At 34.0% G+C, this 22,208-nt stretch overlaps 1 protein-coding gene across 1 annotated transcript in view; it reads left to right on the plus strand.

Moving 5' to 3' along the window:
• PCCA (propionyl-CoA carboxylase subunit alpha) overlaps positions 1–22,208 on the plus strand; it is a 341,190-nt gene that overhangs the window by 205,559 nt on the left and 113,423 nt on the right. Inside the window, exon 22 of the mRNA XM_033104125.1 lies at positions 13,982–14,084. Within this exon, the coding sequence (XP_032960016.1) occupies positions 13,982–14,084 (103 nt within the window). The remainder of the gene's footprint in view (positions 1–13,981; positions 14,085–22,208) is intronic.

A 22,208-nucleotide genomic window follows, 5' to 3' on the forward strand; every position in this document is an offset into this window, starting at 1 on the left:
CTTCTGGAAGACTAGTATTTTGATCATCAACTTTAAAAAGGTCACTTTCTTTCAGTAAATTCCTGAATATACAGTTTAGTGCTGATAACTAATTCTGAAGGTAAAAAGTTATGAGACCATTACAAACATAACAAATGTTAGCACTCCATGCTGTAAAATAATACTAGAATAATAACAAAGCAGTTTCTGCCCTTTAGGAAACTTAAAATAGAATATAGGATGGAAAGATATTAAACAGATAATTATCCACTCTGAAGACTGTTAGCAGAAAAGACCAAGTTCTCCTGGTGAAGGGAAGGAATCTCATTTGCAGGTTTGAAACATTATCAAAATGTCAGATTTTCAATAAAAAGTTACAAAGCATGCAGAGAAACATGAAAATATGGCCCATTCACGTGATGTCAATAGAAACTGTTCAGGAGGGGGCCGAAATGTTTTGCTTATTATACACGACCTTAAATTACCTCTTAAAAATATGTTCAAAGGACTAAAGGAAACCAGATATGAAGAATTAAAGGATAGTATGGCAAACATGTGTCATTAAAGAGAAAATGTCAATAAAAAGATAGAAATGATTTTTAAAAAGCAAATAAAAATTCCACAGATGAAAGTACAATGCCTACAATGGAAAAGTACACTAGAGGGACTCTACAGTAGATTTGAACTGGCAGGAGAAACAGTAAATTTGAAGATCTGTCAGTTGATTTATCCTGTGTGAGGAACAGAAGGGGGGCGGGTGGGACACAGAGCCTCAGAGACCCATGGGACACCATAAAATGTACCAACGTATACATGCTGAAGAGTCCCAGAAAGAGACAAGAAATGTAAAGCAGCAGAAAGAATATTTAAAGAAATGATGGGTGGAAAGTCCCCAATTTTATGAAAAACATTAATCTGCACAGTCAAGAAACTTGTAAAACTCTAAGTAGGGTTAGCTCAGAGATCCACACCTACACACATCAGAGTTAAACTGTCCAAAACCAAAAAGAATCCTAAAAGTAGCAAGAGAAAAATGACTTAACATGTAAAAATATTCCTTAATAAGCATAAGAGTTCATAACTTATCAGATACCACTGAGTCCAAAAGAGAATGGGATGCATATATAAAATGCTGGAAAAAAAGAATGTCAACAAAGAATACTACATCCAGCAAAACTATCCTTTCAAAACTAAGGTGATGTTAAGAAATTTCCAGGTAAGTAGAATCTGAGAGAATCTGTTGCTAGCTGACCTACCTCTCAAGAAATATGAAAGGGAGTACTTCAGGGTGAAATGAAAGGACACTAAACAGAAACTTAAATACACACAAAGTAATAAAGAGCACTGGTAAATATTACTACATCGGTAAAAATAAAAGGCAGTGTAAATGTATTTTTTATTTTGTAACATCTTTTTTTTTTATGATTTAAAAGACAACTCCGTAAGTCAATAATTATAAATATAAGGCACACAATATAGACAGATGTTTAATATTAAAAGTGTTTTTGTGTGACAGGAAGACAGATGAGGGCAGAGGAAATGAAGCTATATTGAAGCAAATTTTTTGTATGCTATTGCAATTACTTTAGCATTAACTGAAACTATAGTGTTTAAAGATAAGGTCCTAATTGTAATCCCCAGGTAACCACTAAGAAAATAGCTTTACAAAGTAGTAAATGAAACATCAAGAGAATTAAAATGGCTCACTAGAAAATATCTCTTTAAACAAAAGAAGGCCTTAATGGTGGGATTAGTGCAGGGGTGTCAAAACTGAGGCAGGTGGGCCAACTGTAGTCCACAATCCATTGTTAATTGGCCCGCAGCAAATTCCAAAAATATATTTAGTTTACTTAAATAAGCCAGGTGAGGCAATACGTATTTCACCTCGAGTGAGTGGCCCGGCTGTTTGTGTATTTTACCTCATATGGCCCTTGGTAAAAAATGTTGAAAAAAGTTTGGACACCTCTGGATTAGTGGAACAAAAAAGATAATGACATATAGAAAGCAAAAAGCAAAATGGCAGATGTAAATCCTACCTGATCAATAATTATTCAATGTAAATGGATTAAACACACTAATCAAGGACAGATACTGGCAGAATGGGTAAAAAACAAGATAAAGTACATGCTTTCTACAATGGACACATTTTTTATTTAAAGACACAATGTTGAAAGTGAAAGGATAAAAAGATGTATCACACAAATATATTTGTAATGCTAATAGTATTACTAATACTAATATCAGAGAAAACATTTTTATGACAAAAATTGTTACTGGAGACAAAGAGGTATATTTTATAATGATAAAAAGGTCAATCCATCAGCTATCTATAACAATTATGAACATAGAGTAAGTCTTCACTTACCTCACTGATAAGTTCTTGGAAACTGACTTTAAGCAAAATGACATATAATGAATCCAGTTTTACCATAGACTAATTGACATAAACAAGAGTTAAGTTCCTACAGCATATTTCTGGTCACAAAAACATCACCGAGCTTCTAAATAAAGATACAAAAACACTTTTAATATTAAACATTGAAATAAATGTGAGCTATACATACATTTTGGAAGGACTAATAAAAATTTTCCAATCTGCTTATTCCTGTTCAGAGTTGTGGGTGGCTGGAGTTTATCTCAGCAGCTCTGGGCACAAGTTGGGAACCAACCCTGGACAGAATCCCTTCTTTTGCAGTGTGCATTCATACAACACTGACCCTCATTCAGACTGGGACAATTTAGACACGCCAGTTCAACTCATGTGCACATCTTTGGCAGCTGGGAGGAAACCAGAGTAACCAGAGAAAAACCATGAAGACATGGGGAAAACATGCAAACTCCAAATAGACAGCGGCCCCAACCTTGAATCAGTTTCTTTTCTCATCAACAGTATAACAAAACAATGTTAAATGAAATGGCATATTCAGAGATCTGATGTATATGTCCAATAACACAGTTCCCAAATATATGAAGCAAAACCGAGACAATTAAAAGAAGAAATCAACAATTCAACAATAATAGTTGGATAATTTAATATACCACTTTCCATAATGGATAGGACAACGAGACAGATCAACAAGGAAGTAGAAGACTTGAACAACAGTATAAACCAAATAGATCTAATGGAAATACATAGAACAATTAATCCACCAGCAGAATATGCAACTTCTTAAGGGCATGGGTAACATTTTCCAGGATAGATCATAACTAGCATATTTTGCGGTAGTTATTTCAACCATAACATAAGGCTCATTAAACATAAAACAAGGCTCATTAAATTTAACAAGATTGAAATCATACAAAGTATGTTCTCTAACCTCAACTGAATGAAATGAGAAATCAACAACAAAAGAAATTTGGGAAATTCACAAGTATGTGAAAATGAAACAACTCACTTCTAAATAACCAATGGGTTAAAGAAATCACAAGAGAAATTAAGAAATATTTTGATACGAATGAAAACAAAAAACATAATATCATATTCAAAACATATGGGATGCATCTAAAGCACTGGTTGGAGACAAACTTAGAGCTGTAAACACATTAAAAAAGAAGAAAGGTCTCAAATCAATCACTTCATGTTTTACTTTAGGAAAATAGGTAAAGAAGAGCAAACAAAACTCCAAGCAAACAGAGAGAAGGAAATACTAAAGATTCAAGTGTAAATAAATGAAATGGAGAAAAGAAAAACAATAGAGGAAATTGTGAAACCAGAATTTGGTTCTTGGAAAAATAACAGAAATGACCATCCTTTAGATAGACTGGCCAAGAGAAAAAGGGATAATACTCAAATTGCTAAAATCAGTAATGAAAAGGGGGAATCCATGCTTCCCTTCCAGAAATAAAAAAGACTATACATGTATAATGAGATCAGTTATATGCAAATTAGATAATTTAGAAAGATGCAAGCTATTGACACTGACTAAAGAGGAAATGGAAAATCTGAATAGATTTAAAGAGTGAAATTAGTCATCACAAAACTTCACAGAAAGAAGACCCAGGACCAGATAGCTTCACTGGTGAATTCAATGACATACTTAGAAGGAAATTAATTAATACTAATCCTTTATAAACTCTTCCAAAAATAGAAAAAGAGTAAAAAATTTGCATCTCATTTTATGAATCTAATATTACCATGATACCAAAGGTGATAAAGATGTCACAAGAAAACTGAAGCCCAATATCCCTCATAAATATTAATGTGAAAATCCTCAACAAAATATTAGCAAACTGAATCCAAGAATGAAAAAAATGATTATACACCATATTCAAGTAAGATTTATCCTACAAATACAAAATTGATTTAACTTCCAAACATCAGTCAATGTAATATACCATGCTAATGGAATAAAGACAAAAATCATAAGATTATCTCAATAAATACAGAAAAAACATTTGACAAAATTTAGCAGCCCTTTCATCATAAAAACAACAACAACAACACTCAACTGAGTAGGAATAGAGGGGAGCTTCCTCAACCGGATGAAGACCATCTGTGAAACCTACAGCTAACTTATTTAATGGTGTCTGACTGAATGTTTTTCCCCTAAGGTCAGGAATAAGAAAAGCATATTTGTTGTTACTTTTTCCCCCACACTGAACTGAAGTTCCCATCTAGGGCAGTTTGGAAGGAAAAATATCAAAGTTATCAAGGTGGAGAAGAAGTAAAACTGTTCGTAGATGACATGATTTTTTGTGTGTGGAAAAAAGGAATTCACACAAAGAAATCTGTTAGAACTAATAAATGAGTTCTAAAAAGGTTACATGGTTATAAGAATGATATGTAAATACCAGTTGTATTTTCATACAGTAGCAGTATGCAAGCCGAAAAAGAAATTAACAAAAATTTTATTTATAATAGCACCAAAAAGAACACAATACTTAAGTATAATTTTTTAAAAACAAAGTGCAAGACTCATATACAAGGTGTGACCAAACAATACTATGAATGTTTAAAGAAGAAAATTTGTTACAGGAAAAGACACATTGCCATTAATCCCCCTCAAAACACCACTTCTTGCTTTGAACATACTTATTGTTCTTACCACTTTCTGAAGAAGTTCTGGAAGTCTTCTTTCGTGAGTGGCTTTAGTTGTGCTGTCATGGCTGCCTTGATGTCCTGAATCATTTTGACTTTGGGGAAGAGCCAAAAGTCACACGATGCCAGATCCAGTGAATAAGGTAGATGAGGACACACCGTAATGTTTATATCTGACAGAAATTGCTGTACCAGAAGCAATGTATGACACACAGCGTTGTCATGATGGAGGATGATTTACGGCACACTTTAAAACACACCTTCTCTCAACCGTAGCTCACACCCGACTGACTGCACCGAACAAGTTGAAACTTAGCACACACTGTTACTAAAGTCCGATGCACTGCTTCCCATGTTGAAAATCCCTGCCTTTCCATTGGATGGCACTCGGCAGCAGCATTCACTGTATTCTTTGATCACAACAGAAAGGCTCCATGTCACACATCGCTTCTGGTATGGCAATTTCTGTTAAATAAAAACATTATGGTGTGTCCTCATCCACCTTATTCACTGGATCTTGCACCATGCGACTTCTAGTTCTTCCCCAAAGTCAAAATGAGCATGAAAGGTAAACGTTTTGAATTGATTCAGGACATCAAGGCAGCCACAACAACGCAACTAAAGCCACTCACAGAAGAGGACTTCAAGAACTGCTTCAGAAAGTGGCAAGAATGATGGGGTAAGTGTGTTTGAAGTGAGGGGGAGTATTTTGAGGGGGATTAATGGCAATGTGTCTTTTACTGTAATAATATTTTTTATTTGAACATTCACCGCATTTTTTGATCACCCTTGTACACCCTCATCGAGCATGGCTATAATCAAAAGATAATAACAAAATATTGGTGAGGATATACAGAAATTGGAACCCTCATACATTCCTGGTGGGAATTTATGAGTAAAATGTTGCAAACCTGGAAATAATTTGGCAGTTTCTTAAAATGTAAGACATTACCATATGACACAGCTTAGCTATTCCACTCGTAGGTATATACCCAAGGGAAGTGAAGTCATATGCCCACATAAATGTTGTTTACAGAGGTTCATAGGGGCATTTTTTTCACAATAAGTAAACAGTGGCAACAATCCCAATGTCCATGAAAAGATAAATGGATATATAATATTAAAATATGGTATATTTATAGAATGAAATATTACTCATCAAAAATAAATGAAGTATTGATACTTCCTACAACATTGATAAAATTTGAAAACATTATGTTAAATGAAATAAGGCAGTCACAATAGACCAATTGATTCCATTTGTATGAAATATCTAGAAATAGCCAACGCTATAGGAGAGAAAGTATATGAGTATTTGCATAGAACTGCAGAGTTTGTTGGGGCAATATGGAGTGATTATTAATGGGTCCAGAGTTTCCTTTTAGGGATTACGAAAATGTTTTAGAAGTGTTTGCTGTGGTGAGTACAAAATTCTGTGTGTGTGTATATATATATATATACTAAAACACATTAAATTGTATACTTTGAGATGGGATAAATTTATGATGTGTGAATTTTATGTTAATGGGCTGTTTAAAATTTTAAGAAATTGTTACATGTTGTATATTTTCTCTGGAATTTATAATTGTTATATGGAGGCGGCTTAGTTGGAAATAAATTACTCTGCCACTTTTACAGGAACTGGAACTTCTCGATGTTGTTTTAACTTTGAATCACTCACATTCAAAGGCAGAGGAGGAAAGAAAGGAGAGAATACTGGTTCACACATGTGTACCACTTCTACTTTCTAGGTAGTAGCCCAGGAACTCTTGACATCTCTACTTGCAAAGGTTATTCATGTCACTAAATTGAGAGCAATCATATAAACATGTTTTATAATTATGGGAAGAAATATTCTTAAAGAAGACTCCATCATGCCTTGAAGAAAGATACAATGCTGTCTTATTTTAATTCCTAAAATTTGAACTTCTGTTATAGCATTTGGAAATAAATATGTAAAATGATAAGTGAAGCCAATCTGAAAAGCCTACCTTTTGTGTGATTATAGCTATATGACATTCTGAAAAAGGTAAAACAGTAAAGACAGTAAAGATCAGTGGTGGCCAGTGATTTTGGGGGCAGGAAGGCAGGTTGATAAATAGAGCACTGGGTTTTTAGGGCAGTGAACCTATTCTGTATGATATCCTAATGGTGGATACATGTCATTATACGTTCGTTCAAACCTCTAGAATGTACAGCACAGAGAGTGAACCCTAATGTAAACTATGGATTTTAGTTAACAATATTGTGTCAACATTGGCTCATCCATTGTAACAAATGTGCCACACTAATGCAAGATGTTGATAATTCAGGACACTGTGTCAGCGGTAAGGTGAGTGAGGATATATATGAACTCCCTATACTTCCTGCTCAAGTTTTCTGGAAACCTAAAACTGCTCTGAAAATTAAGTATTAATTTTTAAAAAAGCAAAAAACTGAAAGTAAGAGATTTGAAAGAATATTAACCAGCAAGCCACAGAGGGGGAGGAAATATTCACAATTCATAAATGTGACAAAGGCTTTCTATCCAAAATAAAGGGCTCCCCTAAATCAATAATAATAAGGCCTATATCCTAATGAAAAATGGGCAAAAACTTGAGTACAAGTAGCCAATAAGCAGTAAGGTTGAAGTGCTCAACATTATTAGTCATAAGAGAAATGCACATTAAACTATAATAAGATGTGGTTTCTCAGCCACTAGCCTGGCTAGAAAGTAGAAAAACTAACACCACCAAGTGGTGGCAAGGATATGGAGCAAATTCCATTGCGGTGGGAGTAGAGATATGTTTTAATACTTTGGAAAACAGTGTGGAAGTTTTTATGAAACTAAACATATGTTTACCATAGTATTTTCACTCCTGGATTTTTTATCCACAAGAAAAGAAAACATAGGTCCTCAAAAAAGACCTTTACAAAGAATATTTATTGCAGCTTTATTCACAAGAGCCCCTAACTGGAAACAACCCAAATATCCTTCAATAGAAGGATAAACTAATTTTAGTATGCTTGTACAATAAAGTACCACTCCGCAATAAAAACAGAATGAATTATTCAGCATGATTGAACCTCAAAGATATACTGGGCAAAAAAAAATAAAGCCACACGTAAGAGTACGTATTTTTGGAGTCTGTTTATGTGAAACTTTAGTCTAAACCAAGGGTGTCCAAACTTTTTTCAACGTTTTTCACCAAGCGCCATATGCGGTAAAATACACAAACAGCCGGGCCACTCACTCGAGGTGAAGTACTATTGCCTCACCTGGTTTATTTAAGTAAACTAAATATATTTTTGGAATTTGCTGCGGGCCAATTAACAATGGATTGCGGACCGCAGTTGGCCCGCGGGCCGCAGTTTGGACACCCCTGGTCTAAACGATAGTTCAGCTGTTGGGTGGAAGGGGCATTTGTACTAGAAAGGTAAAAGGTGGAACGTAAAATTTATGGATTTCACTGTATGTAAATTGTATATTAATATTTAAACAAATAACAGGGTTGTTGAAATAATAGAGGAGAATTTTAGATATTACACCCAATGGTGATGATGATAATTCTTCTTTAGCATTTATGTGCCAAGCACTAGTCTAAGCATTCTATTTTGCTTTTATCTCATTTAATCAACACGTCAGTTAGGTATTCTTACTGTCTTTGTCTTGGGCCTGTGGGGGTGATGGCTAATCTAGATTGCCTTCCCAGGCTACTTGTCCCGAAGATTTAAATTGAGAACCTTAAATTGTTTTTGGTGGAAGAAGGAAACAGGGTGTGTATAATTTTAAAATATGTAAGATTATAGCAACATTATTATTTGTTTCTAGATTCATTTGTAATCATTTGCAATGCTAATGACACTAAACTTGGGTGTGTTCCCTATTTCTAGGCACTATTTTGTGACACATGCTCTTCTACAAGGACTCATATATGCGAATGTACACATTTTAAATTGCATATAGGCAGAATTCTATTCCTCCACTATGACATTTTCTAGCTTTGAAGGGATTCTCTGAAAATGCTGCTTTTATCTTTCTTCTACAGTGATGAACTTTAATGTTGGAGTGTTGTAAGTTCTCACATAATAAGACTTAGATTTTTGTTTGGTTTGGCAGTAGACTTCTGTTTAAAATTCCTTTAATCTGTTCATTCCATGCTTTTTACATTCATCTTGATCGCTGATGGCTTCTCTGCAGAATTTTACAAGAATTTATTGCACTAATAAAACTTGTATTTGTGACTCTTCCTCCATCCCTACTTCCTAAAAGTGGATTTTTCAGTGAACTGCTGAATTTTTGTCTTCTTTAGGTTTCTTTTTTTTTCCTGGAGGAAATAAGAAACAATTCATATGCTAGATCTAAAGTTTCATTAAAATTGCTTATGCCCTGTCTCAGGCATTCAAAGTGGGCCATCTGTCTAAACATCTCTCTCTTTTTTTTCTGATCATTTCCTCGACTTATTCATGAGCCATGGGAGGGCTCCTTTGTAGTCTCCACGTAGCTGGTTCTGTCTACCCCCACTGAATACATCTATGTGCTTGCATAACATATCTTTTCACCGTGCTGGAAATTCTCTGAACTTGGTTCAGATGAATGGCCCACTTTTCTGAAGGCCTTTTTCTTCCTGCGAAGATTTGTATGCAGAAGCTGACCTCTGCGGCTATGGAATGCAGCATATTATTCTTGATCATTTTACAGGCCACCCACTGTGAAAGTTATGATGAAGGATTGCTTAATGATTCTTTGACCACTAACATTGTTTTAGCTCAGTATTTCACTCCTAAATAGGTAATGGCACAATTGAAAACCGGCTTTTCTGAGTGTCTGATAATATGGTTTTGAGATGCTTATAATCCCTGCTAACTAAAGATGCTGTTAGTTATTTTTACATAAAATCTGCTTTAAAAAATGACATGTAGTAGCAATGTATTTGAGTTAGTATTCCTTGTACTTTTTTGATTAAAATATTCTAATAAGTTAAATGTATGAGCATTAACATTTGTGACAATTAGCTGATGGTTTTTGTCATAAAATATAGAAAAATTTAGTTATATTGACCATATTCATTCTGGCTGGCTGATGATAATCAAAGTAGACAGGTCTGGGTAAGAGCTATTATTTGATTTGTTTTATGAGTAGCTATTCATGTGAATTACTTTTGCCATTTTTTTGTTGGGGGGGGTTGCTTGTGGTTTGAAGCAGTAGCTTCAAGATATCAGCTTTGCGGATAACTAGTTAAGTTGTATAGATGAAATTTTTGATCAGATGGCCGTCACTTTCACCAGATACCTACTTCAGTAAAGGAAACTGTTTTCTGTGTGTCATTACTATGGTGAGTTGAGTGAAGCAGCTCCAAGAGTTCCCCCACTCTTTTCAGAGAGTCATTTATAAAAATCTTCTCTGAGACTATTTTAGATATACTGGCTGAATGTAATTCTTTTTTTAAATTTAAAATATAACTTTAGATAATTATTACCATGAAAAACATGTTTGCGCTGGTGGAATTGCTATCAATCATTGTTAATGTCATTTCAATGATTTTGCAGAAAAAGAGCATATGTACTTTTAGGTTGGTATGTATTATCTTTATAGTTTATTATAGTTGTATTTCCACTGCAGATCTTTTTATATTTATATGGGCATATATGCTCAAACCCATCTATTTAAAAACAGAACAAAACAAAACTACTTTCAAACTTATATAAATCCAGGAGGAATCTTAACACGTTTTGTTGGTAGAAGAGTGAACTCTTAAAGAGATTCCACAGTTTGACCATTTTTTTCTGGATATCTCAAGGTCTTGCTTTTACAGTAAAGCCTCTTTCCTATAACCTACAAACATATTACCTTAACAGAAATTGTTAGAAAAGTGCCACTTCAGGAGTTGTGTGCTCAGAAGAAGCAACAGCTGTACCCTGTTACTTCCCCAACTCTGCTCTGATCCATTATTTTACCAGTGCAAAAATTTTGTCTCAAAAGGAGAGGAATTCCCTGGTACATGGCTAGTAAGAGAATGGGCTGAGATTAGACCTCAGCATTTTAACTCAAAAGAGCCTGTGCTCTTTCCACAAGATCCCTCTTGGGGCAGGTTATAACATATATGAAACAGATGTGGATCAAAATAAAACAATGGGAAAATAAATAGTAGTTGGGTTCTGTACTATCTGACCACCATTTCACCACCATCTGTAAGATTGATTTCTGTGGGAAAATGTGTTCTGGGTTCCAACAGGATGTCAGGATCAATAACTTCCCAACTCCTCTGGAAACAGAGGCTTGTTGCCTAACTCAAAGGGGTCTCCACGCTTACTTGAAAGAGTTACCTCCATTGGGCCACTAAGTTGTGAAAATATTAAGCACATAATACAGGTTAAATGGAAGGGAGATCACTGAAGTTTGTAGTATAGTTAGGAAACAGTTTATGAGAGAGAGAATATTATTCTTGAAAAATCTGTGAGTTTGAGAAACAGAGAGCAGGAGTCCAAGTTTCTTTAAAGGGATTTCAATTAAGGGGGAAATATGAGTATAGTCCTAGAGTTAGGACTAATGATAATAATAAAAGTTAGCATTTAAGTGCATTACTTAATTTAATCCTTAATACATCACAATGAGGTATATACGATGATTAGCTTAATTTTATACCTAAGGAAACTGAGACTTAAACAGTTTGCTCAAGCTCAGAACTAATTAATGGCGGATCTGGGTTGTCTACCAGCTTTTGCAGAGTTTCAGCAGAGCCTGAGTTTGTAACCACTGTGCTTAGTTCTCCTGCTCCTCTTAGCTTGGCTTGGCTTGGTTTGTGAAGCAATGTAATAGCTTGGACCAACCAGGTATACAAGTCAGAGAATAATCATCAGAAATGAAATTGGATACAAAGATTGGGGCCTTATTTTTAAGGAACTTGAATGGTAGGTAGCTAATTAAAATTTAACCTGATGTGAAGTAGAAAACCATGGAACAATTCTGAGCAAGAGAGTAATGTAATCATACAGGAGAGCAAAGATTTAAGAAAGCCACGTTGCACAGTAATCTAGCGGAGAGGGTGTTTTCTGTCATCACAATACCCTGGAGAAGTCAGGGAGGCAACCCCATTTGAAAGCAAACAAAGTGAAGTCTAGTGAGGCCATGTACCGACATCATCCAAGAGCGGCCCAGTAGCAATCTAGGAGCTCAAGTCTCACTCTTTCAGTACCTCATGCTCTGTCCCTGGGGTGACTCGGCCTCCCTGTGCAGTGTCCGTACCCAGTAGATGCTCCTCAAGTGCTTTCACACTTCTGCCCCACCTGTGCTGGAGGCTGAGGATATAAAACTAAGGCACGATCGTGGTAGTCTTTTAGGAGCCCACGGGCCAATGGGGGAGACAAACAGAAACAAATGCCCTGTGGAAAAGGTGCCCAAACAGGTGGAGTCAGGCACAGAAGTGCTCCGCCCTCGTCTTCCTGCACCTCTGCTTGAGTTCTCTCCCCTCTCCCTCTTGTGTGCTCCCCTGTTGTTCTTTCTCGCTCTCAAGTGTGAAGCTTTGTCCTCTGGAACAATCCACTTCAAATTGCCAAAAAAGAATTTTCCAAGCCTACAGTGTGCACTATTATTGATTCGTCGATGCATTCTTTTTACTTTGATTTTCACTTCCATAGTATTTAAAGCATTTCTTTATCTTCAGAAAATAATGAGTAGTGGACCAAATACAAGTTGTCACCTACATTATTAATCATCCTTTATTAGACATTGTATCTAGAAGTGATTTGAATATACTGTGTTTCCCCGAAAATAAAACTTAGCTGGACAATCAGCTCTAATGGTTTTTTGGAGCAAAAAGTAATATAAGACCCGGTTTTGTTTTACTATAAGACCCGGTCTTATACAATATAATATAAGACCGGGTCTTATTTTACTATAAAACCGGGTATAATATAATATAATATAATATAATATATAATACCGGGTCTTATATTAATTTTTGCTCCGAAAGACACATTCGAGCTGATTGTCTGTCTAGGTCTTATTTTTGGGGAAACAGGGCCGTCAAAAGTTTTAGTGATGATGACTTTTTTTATAATTGACTGTGGCGAATCCTTATGAAATCAGTGTGTGTGTGTGTGTGTGTGTGTGTGTGTGTGTGTGTGTGTGGTGCGATCAAATTAAAACATAACCTGCAACATGTTTTCAGAACTATGACTTAAGCTAGAGTCTGGATACTACATGTTTATTGCTTAGTAAATATTACTTCACAACTATAAATAATGTAAACATGCAATACTGAGGTTAATTCAGAAATGATTAAAATTTTGTAAGTTTAAAAATTGTGTGGAACATTTGTATTCTAAAAATGTTTTTGTCTCTGGCTGCTTGACCCAATTTGTCTGGACTATTAATATTGATAGTACTTAAGAAAAGACCTGTGTGTAAAGACCGGCATCAGTGATGTCGTATCTTATCAAAACAAAGAGACAAAAAAGGAAACTTTTGGAGGTGATGGAAAAGTTTATTACTTTGATTGTAGTGATGACAACATGGGTGAATAAATATGTCCAAATTCACCAAGTTGTGCATATTAAATATGGGCAGTTTTTTGCATACCAATTATTGCTCATTAAACTTGGAAAACAGAAAAAACTAGCTAGCACTGTAATTTTTTAAAAACAGTCTTGGACAGTAACCACATATTGAGAAGAAATTAATATTACGTAAAGGAGGTTAATTTTTGAAGGACTGTCACAATTAAGCAACTCAAAAAGTAGATGATGGTACCAGAATGATTGCTGTTGTCCTTGGAGTGTCTGTGTTTCATTCTTCCTTTTTAAAAGTCTGTTTAGTTTAAATCTGAAATCTTTTTTTCCAAGGGTAGAACCTTTTAAATAAAATGTTCAAAAATATAGTCTTTGGTAGTTTTACTCTGCACACTTACTAGTAAAAAAAAAAAAAAAAAAAACTGAGAAAGAATAATATAAAATTATTAACTTTTTCTTTTCTTTCTACTTCAGAGTTCCTATTGTTAAACCACAAGTGGCTAACTGGGAGCTTTCAATAAAATTGAATGATGAAGTCCATGCTGTTGTGGCATCAAACAGTGGGCCAGCGTTCTCTGTAAGTTTTCTTTCTTTTTTGGTAATCTTGACATGAATATTTAAAACAATTTCTAACATCTTCAGTCATTCTCATCTTTTGAATCTATAACATAGTTATATATTTGTTTCATCTTTAGGAAGCTGAATGTAAATGGAAATTTTTTGGTCTCTGATGGCAATTAGGAAATACATTTCTAGATATAGCCACACACTCCCGCATACCTGATTCATTTTTCTTTTGTTACTGAGATACTTTTGGCTTTGTTATAGAGAAGAACATCTTTAATTATAATTCCAAACGTATGATAGCTGTGGTAGGTAACCATTCTTTTAAAACAAGTAATCTGAAACCTCATATAACATTTTCTTGAGATTTCATGTTGTGAGACATTCTTGAGGCTAAAGTTATCTTATGGTCACATTCCTTTTGTTTTGAAGAACTTAAGCCCTTTGGATAGTATCCATGACAGAACTACTTTAATTCTTGTCTGTACTGAACAATGTTTCAGTAAAACAGTGTTTGTACTGAGGTATAAGTAATATGTTTAAATTCTGTTGTTTGCCATTGCCAGAAAAATACCATGAAGAGTTACTATTTTAACTAGTGTCATTTTTTACTTTCAGCATGAACCCACAGAAACTGCTATATAGTTAGCATAATAAATATTATATTCATCTACATTTCTTTTCTCATAGCTAAGTGGCACTGAAATGTCATTTTGTTTTGGAGAAAAATGACTTTTTGTCAAAAGATTTAAACAGGATATGAAAATCAAAATAATGTAATTTCACTGAAATAAGACCTGCTGAGGTTTTGAGGTGCATGGCAGTTTCTTGTTCCCAGCTAGAAAACACCACAAGTCAAGAATTAATGAGAATTCATTTATTCAACAAATACTTACAATATGCTGACTGTGTGCTGGATAAGTGCTAAGCGGTTACACTGGAGAAGCTGATGTCTATGTGGCAGCCAGTAACAAGGAAGTGAGATGAATTCATGAATTAAGGATAGTCTCCTTGGTTGTCTTTACATTTTGTAGTTCCTTCTATATGCCAAAATTGCCAAAGCACTTATTACTAAAAGATATTTCACTCAAGTCCCTTAAAATGAAAGCTATGATAGAGTTAAACAGTTGTTCTATGATATATTTTGTTATGAACTTATGTGATTCTTTATGTTCCTCCTTTCTATATGATCATTTAAAAAATAGTTTTATAAGTGCACAGTTAACTGTACATCAGGTTGAGTAGCAAATTATATGTATTGAATAGTAGAGAGTATTAATATAATGTAGCATTTTCCTGGGGGAAGGTTAACTTTACAAAAATGTAGACTTTAGCATAATTTTCAGTTCTGTCCTGAGTCACCACTGTAGTGGTAATCTGATATCCCAATACTATGTTTTTCTAAGCGGTGCCTTGCGTTAATAAGAAAACTGCTCGGGTTACTTCTTAGAGCTGTTGTTTCTCTGTGCTTGTTTAGATTCCATGTTGAAACACTAGAGACCATTGGCCTGACAGCTCAAGTGGTGTCTTTGAATTTTTACTGTAGAATTATCTCCTGTTGCACTTTTTAGTTCCTGAGGAAAGTAGTGCTGTTTTAAAACAATATCAAAATTAATGCATTAAAAAATTCTTTGAAAGATATCCACCTTGATATATAGTATCAAAAACTACTTCCCATATTTATTGGCTTAGCTATCAGAAGCATCACACCTAATGAAAAGAGAGTGCTTTTGATATATATTCCTTTTTCCTAAGCATATTTGTATTGAGCTTCATTCAACATTGGTATTATGAAAGTAGTCAAGTTGAATAGTGAGGAGTAAGTAAAGACTCACTGGTATGAAGGTTTTAATAGTGTGGAACCCTGCTTTTGGGGTCTCAGAGGGGAGAGGTGTGACTATGCGTATTTACTTTGTTTTCTAGATCACCTACTGCCACATCACAAAAAATTAGCCTAGAGATGACAGCTAATGAGCACAGAGGTAGTACAGGCAAAGTCATATTTGTTTAGCCCACAGTATGCTTCAGATATCCCAAGTTTTTAGAGTTTTTTTATTTAGTGTAAAAATTTAACTTATAAGATATTTCAAGTGAGGAAAGTACAGCAAATCTACAGATCTTCCATACAGATACCCTATTAAACAAAAACATTATCGATATAGCTAAATCACTTCTTTACATCATCTTACTCTGCCCTTTTCCTCCCCACGGGTGAGAGCTATCCTGAAGGTGCTCTGTGTCCTTCTTGTACATGTTGTTACACATTCACTATGTATATACTCGTATGTACCATAATAATAGTGAAAAATAAAGTGAAAATATAAGTACTTAATGATATTATTTATGTAAGATTTAAAAATACACAAAGCAAAACCAATTCCATTTACACTAGCATCAAAAAGAATAAGATACTTAGGAAAAACTCAGCAATGGAGTTTATAATACACTGGAAGCTACAAAACGTTGCTGCAAGAAATTAAAGAAGATGCAATAAATGGAAAGCCATTTCATGTTCATGGATTGGAAGACTTAATGTTGTTAGGATGTTAATACTACCCAAATCGATCTACAGATTCAGTACAATCCCTATCAAAATCCCAACCAAGTTTTTGCAGAAATAGAAAAATCCATTATGATTCATATGGAATCTCAAGTAACCCCAAATAGCCAGAGCAATTTTGAAAAAGTACAAAGTTGGAGAGCTCACATTTCCTGATTTCAAAACTTGTTACAGAACCATAGTAATTAAAACAGTGTGGTACTGGCATAAGACAGACACATAGACTAATGGAATAGAATTGAGGGCCCAGAAATAAACCCTTAGATATATGGTCAAATGATTTTTGACAGGAGTTCCGAAACCATTCAAAGGGAAAAGACAAACTTTTCAACAAAAAGTACTGGGAAAAGAGGATATCCACATGCAAAATAAGGAACCTGGACCTTTACCTTACACTATATACAAAGTTAACTAAAAATGTGTCAAAAAACTAATTGTAAGTACTAAAACGGTAAAACCCTTAGAAGGAAGCACAAGGGAAAAGCCTTATAACACCGGATTTGATGGTGATTTCTTGGATAATGACATCAAAAGTACAGTCAACAAAAGAAAAAAAATAGATAAATTAGACTACATCAAAAATGTAAAACTTTTGTGCATCAAGAACACAATCAACGAATGAAAAGGCAATCCACAGAATTGGAGAAAACATTTGTGTATATCTGACAAGGAGCTATTATTCAGAATATATAAAAACTCCATTAAGTCAATAGCAAAACAAACACACTACCCAACTTAAAAATGGACTTGAATAGATATTTTTCCAAATAAGATCTACAAATGGCCAATAAACACATGAAAAGATGCTCAATATTACTAATCACTAGGGAAATACACGTCAAAACCACAATTGGACACCATTTCACAGCCTTGAGGATGGCTGCTATAAAAAAAAAACAATCCAAAAAATAGTAAGTGTTGGCAATGTTGTGGAGAAATTGGAATCCTTGTGTACTGTTGGGTGGAGTGCGAAATGGTACAGCTTCAGTGGTTTTTCAAAAAATTAAAAGTAGAACTACCATATGATCCAGCAATTCTGCTGATTATTTATCCAAAAAAAATGAAAGCAGAATTCTGACAGATATCTGCACACCCATATTCAGAACACTATTCACAGTAGGCAAGAGGTGGAAGCAACCTAAGTGTTCATGGACTAATAAATGGATAAACAAAATGTGATATATCCATACAATGCAATATTATTCAGCCTTAAAAAAGAAGAAAATTCTGACACATGCTACAGCATGGATGAACCTTGAGGACATTATGCTCAGTGAAATAAGCCAGTCACCAAAGGATACTCTATGATTCCAAATCATACAATACCCAGAGTGGTCAAATGCACAGTACGGAAAATAAAATGGTGGTTGCCAGGGGCTGGGAGGAGGAGAAAGAGGAATTGTTGTTTACAGAATATAGAGTTTCAGTTTTGCAGGATGAAAATAATTCTTGAGATGGATGATGGTGATGGTATCACAAAAATGCGTGTATATTCAATACCACTGAACTGTACACTTAAGAATGATTAAGATAGTGCATTTTATATTACCTAAAATTTTAAAAATACACAAACCAGTGTAAATTAGCATTTTTAATGAAAAATTAAAAAGTGGGGAGGATAAAAATTTGGGGAAATGAAGAAAGCACTGTAGACATAAGGTTAAGTGAAGAAGTAGAAGAGGTGAAGCATTTTACCTGTTTTAGGTCTATTCTGATCTGAATACAAGTGTGAGAATGAATAGATTAAGAATTAATTAAGTATGAAACATGGTAAACACAAAGTTGAAATATTATTTAGCTTATTAAGATGATAAACTCAAAAGTATCAAAAACAAACTTATTTTTATTTATATTATTTTCACAATTCCCTTCTGGATTCCTAAGATGGTTTCCATTTCTCTTTTATTCTGTGTAATGTGAAACTGGACAAGATAGTTCATAATATTAAGGAAAAGATTAATGCATTTGTTATCTCAAAGATGATGAAGGACAAAATTCGTATCGAAGACAATTCACTTCAGAGAAAAATGTCAGAGTGCTCTTGATGTGAAGAAAATTAGCTTGGGAATTCAGCCTTTCCAAAGATAGAAAAATGAGTACTATATATGAACTCCATTTTTTTTTGCCTGATAATTCTTGTTAACTAGTAATAAACTAGAAAACATTTATATATGATCCTAGATATCATTTGTTACAGTGAACACTGATTGAAATTTTTCTAAAGACTTTGTAAACTACTTCTTAAGAATTACCAGAATTCTTAGACTATTGAATTTTGGCATACCAATATAAGTTTTGTGCTAATGGCTAAAAAGAAAAAATATAAATGATCAAAAGCAACATTTAGTATGGTCAAGGAAAATAATGTTTTTCAGTTTTTCTAAAAACTGTTTTCAGTTCATTTTACTAAAGGAATTTTTTTTTGTCTGTTTATAGAAAGGTCAAAACTTAACTTTTTGATAGACATAAAACTTTGCTGCAGTTTTCGATTACAATAAGAATCTTTTTCTTCTTCCAATTTCAAGTAAGTTATGTATTGATAAAATTTACATTAAAAGTTAAATGTCAGAGATCCACTTTTAGAACTGCAGTTCTGTGCAGCAAACCAAGTATAATTGGTGAAAATTGTAAAAATCTCTGTTTGCAGATGACACGTGGTTGTACATAGAAAATCCTAAGAAATTCATTAAAAATACTATTACAATTAATAAATTTAGCAAAATAAAAATATAAAGATCAATTCTATTTCTATTCACTTGCCATAAACAATCCAAAAATAAAATTATGAAAATTAACAAGAGCATCAAAAGAATGAAATACGTATGAATAAATTTAACAGGAGTGTGAAATTTATCCTGTGAAAACTACAAACTGTTGAAAAAGAAACGAAAGAAAATCCAAATAAAGAGAAAACATTTCATATTCGTAAGTTGAAATACTGTTAAGATGGCAGTACTTCCCAAATTAGGATGCAGTGTAATTCTTATCAGAATCCAAGCTTTATTTTTGTCAAAAATTGACAAGCTGATATTAAAATTCATATGGAAACCTAAGGGACTCAGAACAATCAAAACAATCTTGAGAAAAAGAACAAAGGTAGAGAACTCACACCTCCTTCTTTCAAAACTTACTAGAAAACTGTCTTGTAGTAAAGAGAGTGTAGCACAAAGATAAACATATGGATCAATAGAATTGAGAATCAGAAATAAACCCATAAATGTACGATCAAGTGATTTTTGACAAAGGTGGCAAAATAATTCAATGGAAAAAGAAGTCTTTTCAACAAATGCTGCTGAACAACTGGGTATCCACATATAAAAAAATGTAGTTGGATTCGTACCTCGTATTCATATTGAGTTTGTATACCAAAATTTATGTCGAATGGATAAAACATTTAAATGTAAGAGATAAAATCATAAAACCCTTTAAAGAAAACTTAATGGTACCTCTTTGTGACCTTACCTGTGGCAGTGGTTTCTTAGATATGACTCTAAAAGCACAAGCAACAAAAGAAAAAAAAAATAGATAAATTGGTCTTTCTCAAAAGTAAATGTTTGCAAATCATATATTTAGTAAAGCACTATACTTGAAATACATAAAGAGAACTTACAGAACAGTGTAACGATAAAAAGACAACCCAATTAAAAATGGGTAAAGGATCTGACTAGACATTTCTTGAAAGAATATATACAATTGCCAACAAGCACATGCAAAGATGTTCAACCTCATTAGTCACCAGGGAAATGCAAATCAAAACCACAATGAGATAGCAACACTCACCCACTAGGATGGCTAAGGGGGATCGAATATATGGTGATGGAAGGAGAACTGACTCTGGGTGGTGAACACACAATGTAATTTATAGATGATGTGATACAGAATTGCACACCTGAAATCTATGTAATTTTACTAACAATTGTCACCCCAATAAATTTAAAAAAAATAATAATAAAGATAATGTTTGATTGATACCAGAAAAAAAAAAAAGTCAGAGAATAGCAAATGTTGTCGAAGATGTAGAGAAATAGGAATGCTCGTAGATGTTGGTGGGAATGTAAAATGGTGCAGCTGCTTTGGAAAACACTCTGGCATTTCTTCAAATGGCTGTACATCTGGATTAGCCAGCACCTTGACTCAGATCTAGCATGAGTATTTAATCACGAATATTAAGTAAGTATTTTTAGACTTACTTATATCCTTGTTACTATGGTAGATATATTTTACCTTCTAAATATTTCAAATTACTTTTCCAAATAATTATTGCCTGGGCTGGATGTCAGCAACTCAAAGATGAATTAAATAGGAACACACACACACACACACACACACTCACTCATGTACCCTTTCTGCAAAATAATTTGATGACATTCATCAAAGACTTTGAAAACATTTATATTCTTTGGTCCATTTATATTCTTTTGGTCCATATTCATTTCTAGAAATCTGCCCCAAGGAAGCAATGAAAAATTGCTAATATGAATATGATATTGTGTTGGGGAAAAAAAAGATGAATTAAAGGCAGTTTACATTGGCGGTATCCACATAAACAATCTCTAGTTAGGGTGGTAAAAGGAAGGCAGACTTGAAAGTAATTAAAATACAGTGATAAATGCCTTAATAGAGGTGCCTTCAACTAATTCAGTTCAGGAAAGAAAGAAGAATACACTCAACTGCCTGGGGGAAAGGAAGATCTAGGGGAACGTGAAGTTGTACTTGGGAGAGATGACTAAATGAGTAACCACTTAGAACGTAATTTATGTATAAACCAGGATTTGCCTTGAAATCATAGTATAGGAAAAACACTGGGAAGTGGTAGCATAGGAGAGCAAAGTTGGTTGAAAAATCAGGTATCTTCTCTAGGTAAGTAACTTTAATGTCTTATTATGGAAGTGTATGCTTCCTTTATTTTATTATTTGTTTTCCATAAACAGTGGAGTGAAGAAACGATTTCCCAGTCTCGTTCTCGTTGCATTGTTATTTTTGATACTTATTTTAGCCTGTTCAAAGCTATTTTCATGAAGCAACAGATTATTTTGGTCTGTTTTCTGAATATGTGCCTTGCTCCAGGCACGGTGGTACGTACTTTACAAACATCTCTAAGTGAGAGAGTAGTTACCTGGAAGGTAGATGTTACTAGCTCTAGTTTACAGATGATTTTGAAAAGTGAGGTTGAGAAAGACAAAGCCGAAGTCACAGAGCTTGTGAGTATAGAATTTAAGATTAAACCCAGGTCAATGTGATTCCAAGGCCTGTGTACTAGTACCTCTCTTTATCTAACTTTACAAAGTGGTTTTGCTAGACAAAATTCTGATGAATAGTAGCACTATTATGGAAAATTAGCTCTGTTAGACTGTGGATAAATCATTGTCAGTAAGAGGAATAATACATTTATTTCTAAGCAGAATAGTTGTGTTACATAATAAAAGGAATTTTCTTTGTGATATGTTGAATGTTAAAGTTCCAGTCATACTAGTCAGCAATCATGGAAGGCATGGACAAAACATAAATGAATCATATAAGTGTAAACAATGTACCTACTTTTAAAAAATACACAGAGTTAAGAGTAGCTGTTATTAA

The sequence above is a fragment of the Rhinolophus ferrumequinum genome, chromosome 4 (genome assembly GCF_004115265.2).
Source record: "Rhinolophus ferrumequinum isolate MPI-CBG mRhiFer1 chromosome 4, mRhiFer1_v1.p, whole genome shotgun sequence".
In the NCBI taxonomy this organism is placed as follows: domain Eukaryota; kingdom Metazoa; phylum Chordata; class Mammalia; order Chiroptera; family Rhinolophidae; genus Rhinolophus; species Rhinolophus ferrumequinum.